This window comes from Euleptes europaea, chromosome 4 (genome assembly GCF_029931775.1).
Source record: "Euleptes europaea isolate rEulEur1 chromosome 4, rEulEur1.hap1, whole genome shotgun sequence".
Classification (NCBI taxonomy): domain Eukaryota; kingdom Metazoa; phylum Chordata; class Lepidosauria; order Squamata; family Sphaerodactylidae; genus Euleptes; species Euleptes europaea.
Window position 1 is genome coordinate 47,231,244 of NC_079315.1, and position 14,185 is coordinate 47,245,428.

The 14,185-nt window shown below is 45.9% G+C and overlaps 1 protein-coding gene across 1 annotated transcript in view; it reads right to left on the bottom strand.

Moving 5' to 3' along the window:
- The window catches only part of SMARCA2 (SWI/SNF related, matrix associated, actin dependent regulator of chromatin, subfamily a, member 2), a 171,478-nt gene that overhangs the window by 117,788 nt on the left and 39,505 nt on the right, over positions 1–14,185 (bottom strand). Inside the window, exon 6 of the mRNA XM_056848132.1 lies at positions 9,942–10,191. Coding sequence (XP_056704110.1) covers positions 9,942–10,191 — 250 coding nt within the window. The remainder of the gene's footprint in view (positions 1–9,941; positions 10,192–14,185) is intronic.

The following is a 14,185-nucleotide window of genomic DNA, read 5'->3' on the forward strand; positions in this document are numbered from 1 at the left end:
GAGGCCCTTCCTAGCTGAAAGGGCCCCCAATTCCAATATTCGGTGAGCCAAGGTGACAGCTGTCAGGAACATTACCTTCATTCTGAGGAATTTTAGAGGGACCTCTCGCAGGGGTTCAAAAGGAGCCTTCATGAGTGCCTGTAGAACCACAGGTAGTTTCCATGTAGGGAAACAATGGATCACTGGAGGGCTGAGTTGTGTTACTCCTCTTAGGAATACTTTGACACGTGGATGTCTGGTCAAGGTATGGCCATCAAGGACAGGTATGACTGTGATGATGGCTGCTACTTGTCTTCTCAAGATTGCAGCTTTGAGTGACTGTTTTACTCCATCCTGCAGAAAAGCCAGCAAGTGGCCTATGTTAAATGCCAGTGGTTCCATGCGCTTACGTCTGCACCAGCACAGAAAGACTTTCCAGGAAGTGTTATAAGTGCAGGTGGAGCCTTTTCTAGCTTTTTAAATGGTCTCTATGACCACCTAGTCGTACCCTATGTTCAGGAGCCTTGTCCTCTCAATATCCATACTGTTAAACAGAGTCATTCTGGATCTGAGTGGCAAAGGGGATCCTGACTTAACATGTCCCATGAGATTGGAAGGCGCCAGGGTTCTTGAACTGACAACTCCTTGGGTACCAAGGTCTCCTTGGCCAGTCCTTAGCAATGAAAACTACTATGGCCCTCTCCTGGCACAGTTTTCTCAGTGCCTTGGGGAATGATGGGAAGAAGAGGGAAGGCGTACAGAAGTGTTGATGGCCAAAGGGAAAGGAGTGCATCCACTTGTGTCGCTCCCTATTGTTGGAATCTTGAAAAGAACAGGGGCAGCTGGTGGTTGTCAGCCGAGGCAAACAGGTCCACGCTGGGGCCCCATACTTTGCTGTTATTGATTGAAAAATCTCCTTCAGAGCCTATTTGTTCTCATTTAGCGTTTGGCGACTTAACCAGTTCACTTGAATGTTCAAGACCCCTCTTATGTGTTCTGCCCAGATGAACTGTGCATGCCTTTCTGCCCAAGCTAACATGTTGCTGGATTCTCAATGGAGTTTGTTCAGGTGGGCTTTGGTCACTATGTTGTCCTTCCATATTAGAATGTGTTTTCCTCTGACGATGGATTTGAATTTTAACAGGGCTTCATGATGGCCCACAGCTCCAAGATGTTGATGCTCAGGGCCCTTTCCTGTGGAGACTAGGAACCCTCAGGTGAACAATTCTGTATCATGGCTCCCCATACTGTCAGACTGGCATCCATGAAAATTTGGATGGGGGGTGTTTCATAAAATGAAAGTCTGTCCTTTGTTTAAATTGGAAGCCTTGGACCATCAGGCAAAGCTCTGTCTTACTTTTGTGGAGAGGGTTACCTTCAGATCCTTCTTTTGTAATATGTGTTGTTGGTACAGCCGCAGAGCCCACTTCAGGAAGTGTGAGTGTAGTTGTGACCAGGGTATGGCTCCAATGCAGGCAATCATCAAACCTTAAATTCTTGCTAGGCTGATCAAAGAGTGTGTCTTTGACTTTAGTACCTGCACAGGCACTCTCTTGATCTTGAGTACCTTGTCTTCTAGTAGGAGGACCTTGTTTATGGAAGATTCTATGATCACGCCTAAATGTAGAACATTCTGGGAGGGCACCAGATCGCTCTTTCCCCAGTTTATCAGGTAACTGTGATGCTCTAGGAAACGGAGAATCACCTTTGTTTGTTCGGTCACTAGTTCCTTTAATTGCACACAATCAAGATGTTGTATAAGCACGGTAAAAATCTTATGCCCTTTTGTCTGGCACATGCTACGAGAGTGACCAGGATTTTGATGAAAACTTTGGGCGCCAATGCTAGTCTAAACGGTACTGCTCGGAACTGGTAGTGCAGATGTTGATAAGTGAGCATCAGGAACCTCCAATGATTTGCACATGGAGGTAGGCCTTGGTTAGGTCTATCAAGGTCATGAAGTCCCCTGGCCAAAGTGCGTTCAGAATGGAATGGAAGATCTCCATAAGAAAATGTCTGTTTGATGGAGCGATTTACATATTTCAGATCCAGTATGGTGCGCCAGTCACAATTCTTTTTTGGCATCATAAAGAATACAGACTCCTCTGTGCCTTTCTTCTTGAGGTTCAATCACCTGGATCTGTAATAGGTGAAGAATAGTCACAGTGGTTCTTAGTTGCTTCTCCGCCTTGATGCACCTGGGAGAAGGTAGGAAATGATTGGGAATTTGATGCAGAAGCCGGACTGGATGATGTTTTGGACCCACTTATCCGGCTGAGATAGGGACCATTGGTGGTAGAAACGCTGGAGTCTTCCCCCCACTTCTGTACATCTGGCGTCATTGCTTGTTGGAACAATCTCCTTTATCGAACCAGAACTGTTGGAATTGGCCTGGCTTATTGAAGCAGTTGTTCCATCAAAAGGATGACCTGCCCTGGGACCCACTCTTCCCTTCCCTCCCCATACTGGGTTGGTGGTGAGGATCTCTGGGTAGGGGGAGGAGGCAAACTCTGAGAGCCCCTGGTGGATGGTGAGGGGGAAGGGGCCTGCAGTGTCTGAAGTTCTTTTCTCAGGGCCTTTCTAACAAACTCCATAAACCCACTAGGGGAGAGGTGCTGCTCGCCCACGTCCTCAGCTGAGGGGGGAATACATTACCCCTTAAAGGCTTGGTCGTTGGTGCTTGGTTTGTGGAAGTTCCTTCCAGTGTGTCAAAAATTGTGTTCGGTCCATTCGTGGTTGAAATAGAGGCTGGGGTGTGTGTGATTGGGCCTGCCACAATTTGTACACCTTTTTTCTTCACACCAAGTTTTTGGCTCTTCAGCTCGCTCTGATCTTCCTCACTCTCTTCCTTTGTGTGTTAGCATCTGTGGCCGCCAGAGGGTTCTTTAGCTGATCCTTGCATGCAAACAAGGAGCCCAGGATTGTGATCCTCCTCCAAAAGAAGCCATCGAAGCTGGCTTCTGAATGTGTGGCTATTTTCTCCATCCCAACTCAGCGAGATCATAGATAAGAAGAAAGGGGGGGAAGGAAGAACAGTAGAGAGCTGGGGGCTGAAAGGGTATTAAAATACTACAAGTAATTACTATATACACAAAATTATAATACTTTATCTTGAAAGACTTTATGACAGTCAACTTTCACTTAAGATAAATGCATCAAATTCTTAAATCATGCTCAACACCTAATCCTTGGAACAGATAATAAAGGCTGTTCTTATATTCAGGGGAAAATGTTAAAGGCTATTAAGTCATTCAGTCATAAGAAAGCACCAAGAGGAAACAGTTTCTTAAAGCTGCCATTTACAAGGGCTTCAGGGATTTAATCTAACTTTGTCTAAACTATGTTTAATTAATCTTCATGGTGGAGTTTGTCTACATCCATGTAGAAAGTGAGTTTTGAATTGGAACTAAAGATAAAGATCATCTTGCAAAAGGCATTCTTACTGAAAAGGTAAAAAAGGTAAAGGTCCCCTGTGCAAGCACCAGGTCATTCCTGACCCATGGGGTGATGTTACATCCCAACATTTACTAGGCAGACTTTGTTTACGGGGTGGTTTGCCAGTGTCTTCCCCAGTCATCTTCTCTTTACCCCCAACAAGCTGGGTACTCATTTTACTGACCTCGGAAGGATGGAAGGCTGGAGTCAACCTTGAGCCGGCTATCTGAAACCAACTTCCGTCGGGATCGAACTCAGGTTGTGAGCAGAGCTTGGACTGCAGTACTGCAGCTTACCACTCTGCACCACGGGGCTCTTACTGAATGCAACTACAAAAGTAACATTAAAAGGGACGAGAATTTTTGGAATGGGTGCCATACAGCAGGATTGATTACTCCAAGAGCCCAAAAAGTTCTCTACTAGGGATATTTTTGTCACATGATAAAAACAATCTATTTGACATTATCCACCGCACTCATAATTTCAGTACAATAGCATGTGCAATTTTTTTATTAGCACAAAGAAAAGAAGCTTTATACACACAGGAATGACATTAAATTACACTGCACATTATTAGTTTTACAAGACTTATTCATTAAGATTAAAGCAGTACTTTCTTCAGGGGGAAAGTGTTAAGGTTGCTTTATATGAATTATGGCATAAATTTACCATGCTGGGCCAGTTTCCAACAGCAAATAAAATGAACTTCCCTATACATATCACCAATATACAAGTTTTACACAGAGATATTAAAGATATATGATTAACAAAGAATATAGTAAAATGTATAACAACGAAGGATAGCATAATCTCATTTTAGAGCAATATATGGTACATCTGTTAAAGAAAAAGAATTCAACAAAGGCACCATTCACTGGTTGAGCTCATCAGCACTATTTTTGTGACAGAGTACAATCTTATAAAAACAACTTTAAGGACATGATCCACAATCACCTGCACTGCCCTGGCATTTTCCCAGAGCATGATGAGCCATGGCAAATCAGAGGCATAACCAGGCTCCAAGACAACTGCCAGCACCGCATACTGAGGGACAGCTGTCAGTAGCTCCATGCCTCAAACAAGGCAGAAGTAGCAGGACGTCCTTTGGCTGTGCAGTTGGCAATCTCAGCTGGAAGAGTCTGTTCCTAATTATAAAACACCATGAAATTCTGAAAGCCTTATAAGTCTATTTGATCAGGACCACTTTAACCACAATCCCTTCTTAGTGAGGGCTATTACATCAAATTGCAACCTCACCTTTTCTAAACCTCCTCCACCCTCAAATACTGGATAGCCAATTACCAAACCATAATTGGGGGCTACCAGTCATTCCTCTGGGAGAAACTTTCAGCTCTCCTGAATGCCCTGCCAGAAGAAACCAGAACACTGGTAAACTTAATCTTATCTGAAACTATCCCCCTCCCAAGCCTGATGTTACCCTTGTTCCACCCAGAATGCCATCACTCCTCTCAGAATCCCCGGTGCATTCCTTCTCCGACCTAGAGCTCGATATGCCCCTTGAGGGGAACCCTGACTTTGAGACACTGACTTCAGAACCACGGGGATTACCGAATCTCCTGTTGGTATTGACCCAACAACATACCCTTCCTCCTGGCCTGATCTAGGATTGGACTGACTTTTGCAAACAAACAGCTCAACCTGCAAGGCAGACCCTTGCATTCCTAACCGACCCCTTCTTCGATATCAGGTCCACCTTATACTGAAACAACATCATATGGCGACTCGGAAAGGGAGGACCCTGAACCTGAGGCATCTGTCACCAGTTCTGAGGGACAGTTAAAACCATCCCCCGATGAGCATGTTGGGGACACTGAAGCTATATCCTCTTCTGAAGACATTCATCTTCACAGTGAACACATGGTCAGGATGACTGAAGCCCTTGAGATCAACATCACCATGACTGACAACAGACCTAAAGACAAGTTTTTGAGCAAACTATACCCGGATACCCCGGGGTTGTAGCCTTCCCAGTCATCATGGGCTTGACTGACATCAGTTCCATGCTGTGGAAGAAGCCAGCCTCTACCCCGGCTTCTACCAAGAAGATTGAAAAACTATACAGGGTAAAGCAGGACTCCAACGAGTTCCTCACTATTCATCCTCCCCCCTCTTCCATAGTGGCAGGGGAGATGCAGACTTGTCAACGACAAGGCCACTGCTCAACTCCTACTGACAGGGTGAGCAGGAGGACGGACGTCTTGGGGAGGAAATTCTAAACCTCCTCCACCCTGAAATACTGGATAGCCAATTACCAAACCATAACTGGGGGCTACCAGTCATCCCAACTCTCCTGAATGCCCTGCCAGAAGAAACCAGTTGGGCCTCCTTATCAACTGGGACAAGTCCACATTGATTCCCTCTCAGAGAGTCCAGTTTGTTGGAGCAATTCTAGACTCCTCCCAGGGTAGGGCTTTTCTCCCTCCTGAAAAAGTAAAGGCCATCAAGTCCTTGGTTTCCTCATTTTATTCCTGCAGATGGCAACTGGTGGTAGCCATACAAAGGTTGTTGGTCCTTATGGCCTCAATTACAGAAATAACACCCTATGCCAGACTGCGATATGAGAGAATCACAGAATTGGTTTATTCGGATCTTTAATTCAATAACTCAGCCCCAATCCCTCAGATTGTCTATACCCTGCTCAATTTTGAGGACACTAGTCTGGTGGTCCAGGGATACGAATCTACTGGTGAGACTCTCCTTTGGTTACTGGAGCCCTGAGTTCACCCTTACCACAGTTGCATCACTGGAGGAATGGGGCACCCACTGAGAGGGCAGAGTTGTCCAGGGGGTGTGGGAAGGTTCCTCGAGGTTGTTTCCACATCAACTCTCTTGAACTCTGTGCCATCCATTGCACACTGACCTCCTTCTCAGATATCCTTCGGGGCTCCAAGATGATGGTTCAGTCGGATGACATGTCCGCCGTATACTACATCAACTGGAAGGGTGGCACAGGCTCCCTTCCCCTGTGCAGGGAGGCCCTGAAGATGTAGACCGTAGCCTTAGCAAACAATATTTCACTAAGAGCTATACATATTACAGGTATCCACAACACATTGGCAGACCACCTCAGTCGTGAATTCTGCACAAATCACGAATGGTCCGTCCAGGACATGTATTTAGAACCAGCTTTCCGCAGGTGGAGGTTCCCACAAATCAACTTGTTTGCTGCACGCTCCAACAGGAAGGTGAAAGAGTTCTGCACACTGGCAGGGATCAACACCATGTTGTTGGGAAATGAATTCCAGCTGCGCTGGACGGGGCATCTGTTCTGTGTCTTCCCCCCACTCCCCGTTAGCAAGGGTAGTGGGAAAAATTATGGCAGACTGAACAGACTGCATCCTGATTGCCCCTTTTTGGCTCCAGCAGATATGGTTCTCAGAGCTGACTAAATTGACACGAGCAAACTATACGCTGCTCCCTCCAGCACCAGATCTGCTTTCTTAGGATGGTCTGATGCACCACGATGTGCGTCGCTTACACCTCACGGCTTGGATGATACACCCAGAGAGGTAGAGATCACCCCCCAAGTCAATGAGGCCTATAGCAATCTAGAAAGGCCTCTACATGTTACTCGTACTCCAAGAAATGGGAGCAATTTGAGACCTGGTCTACCGTTAAAGATGTGTCTTCATTTAGCTGTCCCCCTACTTGGTCCTGGAGTACCTTTTGTCCCTGTCCCGGGGGGGGGGGGGCGCTATCGGTCACTTCTATAAAGGTGAACCTGGCAGGTATTTTGGCGTACTACAACACAGTTGAGGGATGCAAGTTGTTTGCCCACCTTCTGTCAAAGCGCTTTATGAAGGGCTGTAGTAATAAGTTTCCTTCCACCCCCATGATTACCTTTCAGTGGTCCCTTTCCTTGGTGCTTTGGAATCTTATGGAACCTCCGTTTGAAGCCATGGCTATGTCTCAGTTGGCTCAGGTGGGGTTCCTAGTAGCAGTGACATCCACTAGGAGGGTTAGTGAGCTGGAAGCTCCCAGGACAGATCCCCTGTTTTTGAAGATATGTAACGAGAAGGTGGTTACCCTAGCTTGTATTTTTTTGCCCAAAGTGGTATCCCGGTTCCACCTTTTTGCATACGCTTTTTGTTTTCCCAGACCCTTCCTCCAGAGCAGAGATGGCCCTTCATTCTCTGGATGCCAAAAGGGCAATTCTGTATTATATTGACAGGAAAAAAAAACCTTTAGAATTGACAAAACACTTTTTATTTGTTGTTCTAGCCCAAACAAAAGGAGGGCTGCTTTGCCTCAGACAATATCTCAGTGGGTGGTTAAGGTCATCTCCTCCGCCTGATAAGTCTTGCCCTTTAGGGGTTAAGGCACACTCGGTTAGAGCTCATGGATCGTCAGCTGCCTTCCACAGAAGGGTACCCCGAAGGAGATCTGCAGAGCTGCAACGTGGTCGAGTAGGGTTGCCAGGTCCCTCTTCATCCCCGGTGGAAGGCTTTTGGGGTGGAGCCTGAGGAGGGCGGGGTTTGGGGAGCGGAGTGGCTTCAATGCCATAGAGTCCAGTTGCCAAAGCAGCTATTTTCTCCAGGTGAACTGATCTCTATCAGCTGGAGATCAGTTGTAATAGCAGGAGATCTCTAGGTAGCACCTGGAGATTGGCAACCCTATAGCTTCAGTGTCCCCAACATGCTCATCGGGGGATGGTTTTGACTGTCCCTCAGAACTGGTGACAGATGCCTCAGGTTCAGAGTCCTCCCTTTCCGAGTCTCCATATGATGTTGAAGAAGGGGTCGGTTAGGAATGCAAGGGTCTGCCCTGCAGGTTGAGCTGTTTGTTTGCAAAAGTCAGTCCAATCCTAGATCAGGCCAGGAGGAAGGGTATGTTGTTGGGTCAATAGATTCGGTAATCCCCGTGGTTCTGAAGTCAGTGTCTCAAAGTCAGGGTTCCCCTCAAGGGGCATATCGAGCTCTAGGTCGGAGAAGGAATGCACTGGGGATTCTGAGAGGAGTGATGGCATTCTGGGTAGAACAAGGGTAACATCAGGCTTGGGAGTCTGAACCATGCGCCCCGGTGGAGAATGTGCTGTGGGGGTCCTGTGGGGCCTAGGCTCCTTAGTATTCACCTTGTGCTTGGTCTTCTGACAATTCTTCTTTGCAGGAAACTCCAAGCTAGCGCGCTCGCGATCCAAGCGTTTGGTTGAAGTCGACAGCTTTGGGTCTGAGGATGGTTGAGCTTGTGTGTCTCAGCGTCAACCACACCAAGGCAGAACCAAGGTGCACCTTCTGCATCAGAACTGCCAAAACCAACTGGACCTAAGGAGGCCTCTCAGGGGTTCCTGAGACTATATCGGGTGTAGGTGAGATCAGGGCATTTTTCCAGAGAGCGGCTTTCCATCTGGCAGGTCGGTCAGAGAGCGCCTTTAGAGTGAAGTGCTGACAAATCTTGCAGGTCATCACATTGTGACCCTCACCAAGGCACAAGAGGCAGAGCTCGTGCTCGTCCAGTGGGTCATCTTGGTCCCACACCTTGTGAATTTTTAAATAGGGCCTTGGATGCCATGTATAGGCACAGTCAGGTGTAAGCCAAGGAAACCGGAGGGGAAACACTGGCACTGAAAATGAGCCCTGGCTCGTAACAATGCAAAGGCTAGACCAGCAAGAGTTGTCTCAGCCTAGATGAAGAAAAAGGATCAAAGAACTTACTGAGCAACATGTAACAATGAAGCAACTCAGAGAAATGCTAGAAGTTTCCTCTCTAGGCAGTGTCAAAGAAGGAACTGAGAGGATGTCCTGCTCAGGAGCATGTGAGTTTCAGTGGGAAGCCATGCCACTTGCTCAGAAGGGGAGGGGCATCCCCTTGCTAAGCTTAGAGCTAGAAAAATATCTGATGGCAGGCCTGCGCGCAGGCGCAGTCCTAATGTGAGGCTGCACTGAAGACCGAAGATGAAGATGTGTTACATCATAATTTCCCCCAACACCGGCCTTCCAAGCCATCAAAGAGTTGTGCAGATGTAGCTTACTGGGCCAACATCGTTTTAAAAACTCTCTCTCTCTTTTAAAAAACCTACAAAAGCACAGAAGGCCTTGTCCTCCTTTCCATCAGGTCAAAACCCAGAGTTTTGCCTTTGCACAAACTAGCCTGATTTTAGAGAAGTACATTTTGGAACTGAGATCTTTTATCCTATCCTATTTTATTATCAGTGATTGACTCACCACATGTCTTATGTAGGCACAAAAGAAGTTGTATTTATTTAACATATCTTCTATATTTCTATTTATGAATACCTTTTATGACCAGTGAATACTGCTTTAGTAACTTTGATGACAGATCCTAAGGCCTTCAAACACATGCCATTTTGAGTGTTTCTAACAGGTTGGTCCAACAGAGCTTAAGGGTACAGCTCAGTGGCACTGCCCTATACCTCTGTTGATTCAGCATTTATGTTTTAATTTACCCAACAATTACACAGTAGCAGTTTTAAAACATATGGGATCTCCAGAAAACATGACATATTTAAAAAGCATGACAATCATTACAACAGTTTAAGAAAGACACACCTATATTCTCGCTCCTGAAGTATTTCAACAGGATCCAGTCCTTGAGGCTTTTGAATTGGGCTGATACGATTCTGTTTTTGCTGCAGCGGAACAATAGGCGATGGCTGCACAGTCGTGGGCTGTGGTACAGAAGGACCGGGCATTACTGCAGAAGGCTGGGTGGCTGCAGGGGCAGGTGAAGGTCGCCCACTAGGAGGTGGAACAGCAAGCTTCTGATGTGTATTAGAAACACTCATATCTGCCCCTTGTCCTGCTAAATAAAAGACATTAATGTTGAAAAAAATTGTGCAAGCATATTTAAACAAAATAACAACCTAGACCATGTGATCAAAAAATGTTTCAATGATTCATTCACTACACAGGAAGAAAATACAGTAATAGAAGAAATAACTTTTAGAGAAAATACCGTATTTTTCTCTCCATAGGACGCACCTTTCCATAAGACGCACCTAGTTTTTAGAGGAGGAAAACAAGAAAAAATCTTGTTTCCTCCTCTAAAAACTTGTCTTATGGAGCGAATGCCGGCTCTGTGCGGCCCCGCCCACCTCCCAGCTGGCAGTCGGGGCGGGGAACGCCGGCTATCGCCGTCCCGACGCGCACAGCCGGCATTCACTCCATAAGACGCATGGACATTTCCCCTTACTTTTGAGGAGGAAAAAAGTGTGTCTTATGGAGCGAAAAATATGGTACTCACAAAAGCCTGAAAAGCAATTAATGTCCTAATCCTTCTAGCTCAACACTGACTTTGAAGCTATCAGTTAAATACGCCAATAGAATATTTGAACTCTTTATTCTTTAAATATGCAAACAGGGAGCATACTAAATCAGGGAAACATGTATAATTGGCCACATCTGGACATTACAATCCCGGTCCCTTCTGTATAAAATAACAAGATCCATATAAAAGTAAAACTTGTCTGAATGTGTGTGTTAAGTGCCATCAAGTCACTTCCAATTTATGGCGACCCTATCAATTAATGACCTCCAAAATATCCTCTCATTAACAGTCTTGCTCAGGTCTTGTAAACTGAGGGCTGTGACTTCCTTGACTGAGTCAATCTATCTCATGTTGGGTATTCCTCTTTTCATGCTGCCATCAATATTTCCTACTGTTATTGTATTTTCCAGAAATTCAAACAGCCTGCTTTTCACAGCTCCAATACTTTAAATATATTATAAAGTAGCTTCTACAATTTTAAGGTTGTAAAGTATTAAGTAAGTGTGCAAAATTTACTGCACATGCATCTATTTTATTGTTGATAAAACATGTACCCATTGGGACTATGTCATTTTTTGCACACTGTCACTACCTAAGAAACTGCATACTAAATATAAGTATCCATGAAAGTTAGTGACGTGCTAGTAAACATACAGCACATTCCTGAGTACCTCTAATAAGGTATGTTCCGCTATACTCCCAAGTAAGCATGCATAGGATTGCAGCCATAGAGCAGTCAACTTTCCTGGCTGGATGTACATGAGACTTTTACAATAAATGTACATGCTGACATAAGAACGTAAGAAAAGCCATGCTGGATCAGACCAACGCCCATCAAGTCCAGCAGTCTGTTCACACATTGGCCAACCAGGTGCCTTTAGGAAGCCCCCAAACAATACATTTGCAGCAGCACCATCCTGCCTGTGTTCCACAGCACCTAATATATTCGACATTTACAAGTAGGTAACATTGAAAGTCCAGTGGTAAAAGTCATAAAGTTCTCTATTTGTCAGTAAATCTGTAGACCAACCAAATGTCTTTGCTGAGTGACTGATTTTCATCCTCATTTCCATTTTTAACAGGTAACAGGATTACTTTTACCAAGGCACATTGGTAAATATCCAACCCAAGCTTCATAACACACTCATGTCTCACATTTATCAAAACATCTCCAAACACTAAGGCCCTTCATCAAACAGCCCACTTTTATCCCACACATTTTTATCACCACCAGTGTCAGCACTCGTGCAAGGATGTGTCTAGAAAGTTAAATGAATTGTTTTTCAAACTTCTGCACCTATTTTCTCTAAAATTATTTCAGATATACTAAAGAATTTATTAATCCAACTTTACAAGGCCAATAAAACATGCAGTCTCAGAACATGTTCCTACAAAAATCTCAGCTGGAATAAAATTATGAAGTATTTCTTCCACTTTTGTTGTGGACAGAGGGCCCTGCCTGAGAATACGAGAAACAGGCAGTTTTAGCAATGAAATATTTTAGAGAGTCAAATAGGATTGGGTGGTGGGCAACAGTTCCCACTGGAAAAGAGCCTTGTATACTTACTGTGAAGGCTCCTTCTGCTCTGAGGTACGGAGGGCGTCTTCAGCTCGGGTTATTTCCTTTTCTCTTTGTCAGGGAGGCAGGAACACAAAAACTCTAACCTTCCTGTCTCCCGGGGAAAATAGCCCTTCCTCCCTCTTGAGCTCCAGTATTTATAGAGCTATGCCGGAAGGATTGTACAGGAAGGTGAAGAAAAAACAATGTGCAACAATAAACATGCTAATGTGTAATAGTATAATGCCTTGACGTATGCAAGGTCTAATGGAACTAGAACACATGGTGTACCACACTGAAAAAGGACACAAGGCTCCTCGGGGAACAGTGCCTAAGATAAGTATATTCTCTGACTTGAGTGCAGAAGAAACTAATGAGGTTGGGTGTGAGCCCCATTCTCATAGGAACTTCCCTGTTTCGGAGATGTAAGTATGCTTGTTCTCTGTCTCTCCTTTTTTTTATAGCTGCAAGTACCGTTGGGAGGGGAAGACGCCCTCCATACCTCAGAGCAGAAGGAGCCTTCACGGTAAGTATACAAGGCTCTTTCTCGCTCTGAGGAAGGAAGGTGTCTTCAGCTCAGGACATACAAGAGCTGTATTCCAATTAGGGTGGGTCCAGCTACTTATCCACCACAGATTGCAGGACTTTTCTGCCAAAGGCAGCATCCTCTGTGGAAAATAGGTAGACTCGGTAGTGATGCACGAACTTAGAGATGGATGACCAGGTTGCCGCCTTACACATTTGCTCTACTGAGACCCTTTGTTTGAAGGCTGTCTAGATGGCTGTGTTTCTGATAGAGCGGTGATATACTGAGGAATTTGCAGGCCACTGGCTTGATAGGTGTGATGGTACTGCTGATAGCTGCTTGATGGTACTGCTGATAGCTGCCCTTGACATGGCTTTCCCTTTGTTAGGAGCAGTTAAGGTAACGAAGAGAGAGTCCGAGGACCTAATGGGCTGAGTGCATCTAATGTAGACTCACAGAGCTCTCCTGAGATCCAAGGAATGCCATTCCTTTTCCCGCTGATTGGAGGGATTTGGAAAAAAGTTGGTAAAACGATCTCTTGCTCCCTATGGAAGTGGGCGTTGATTTCTGGGATGAAGGCGGGGTCTGGATGAAGAACCACCTTATCCTTGTGAAATTTGCATAGGCTGGGCTTGATGGATAATGCTCTGAGCTCTAAGGCCCTTCGAGCGGACGTTAGTGCCGTTAAAAACAAGACCTTCATCCTGAGCCACTTCAGGTCGACTGATGGAAGGGGTTCAAAGGGCACCCTTGTGAGGGCTGTCAGGACCATGTGTAACTTCCAAGTGGGAAATCTGTGAACGACCGCCGGTGAAGAGGACTTAACACCTCTGAGAAAGGCCTCGATGTGCAGATGTTGAGTCAAGGAGTATCCCGAAATGCGAGGCACTAAGGTAGTGATAGCGGCCAGCTGCCTTCGCATGGTTGAAGACTTGAGCCCCAACTTTCGACCCTCTTGAAGAAAGGAGAGGATGTCAACCACCTTGGGCTTGAGCGGATCAATTGTTCTTCCATGACACCAGGAATCGAAGGCCTTCCAAGTAACTCCAAAGATTCGAAGGGTGGAGGGCCTGCGAGAGGCTAGGATAGTGCTGGTAATGTCCGAATCCGTAGCCAAGATCTAGTAACCTTTACCTCTCAATGACCAAATGGTCAACCGGTACCAGCTTGGATCCGGGTGACGAATGGGTCCCTGGAGGAGTAAGTCGTCTCTGGCTGGGAGAAGCCACGGGGGCCTGACAGACATCTCTTGTAACGCTGGGTACCACGGACACCTTGGCCAGTCTGGAGCCACTAGGAGGATGGTGGCCCTGAGGGCGAGGATGCGGCGTAGGACCCTCGGAATGAGAGGCAGCGGGGGAAATGCATACAGAGGCCCTGGGGACCATCAGACCATCGGTCTCCTCTGCTCCTGGGTGGCTGTACTGTGAGAAGAACCACGG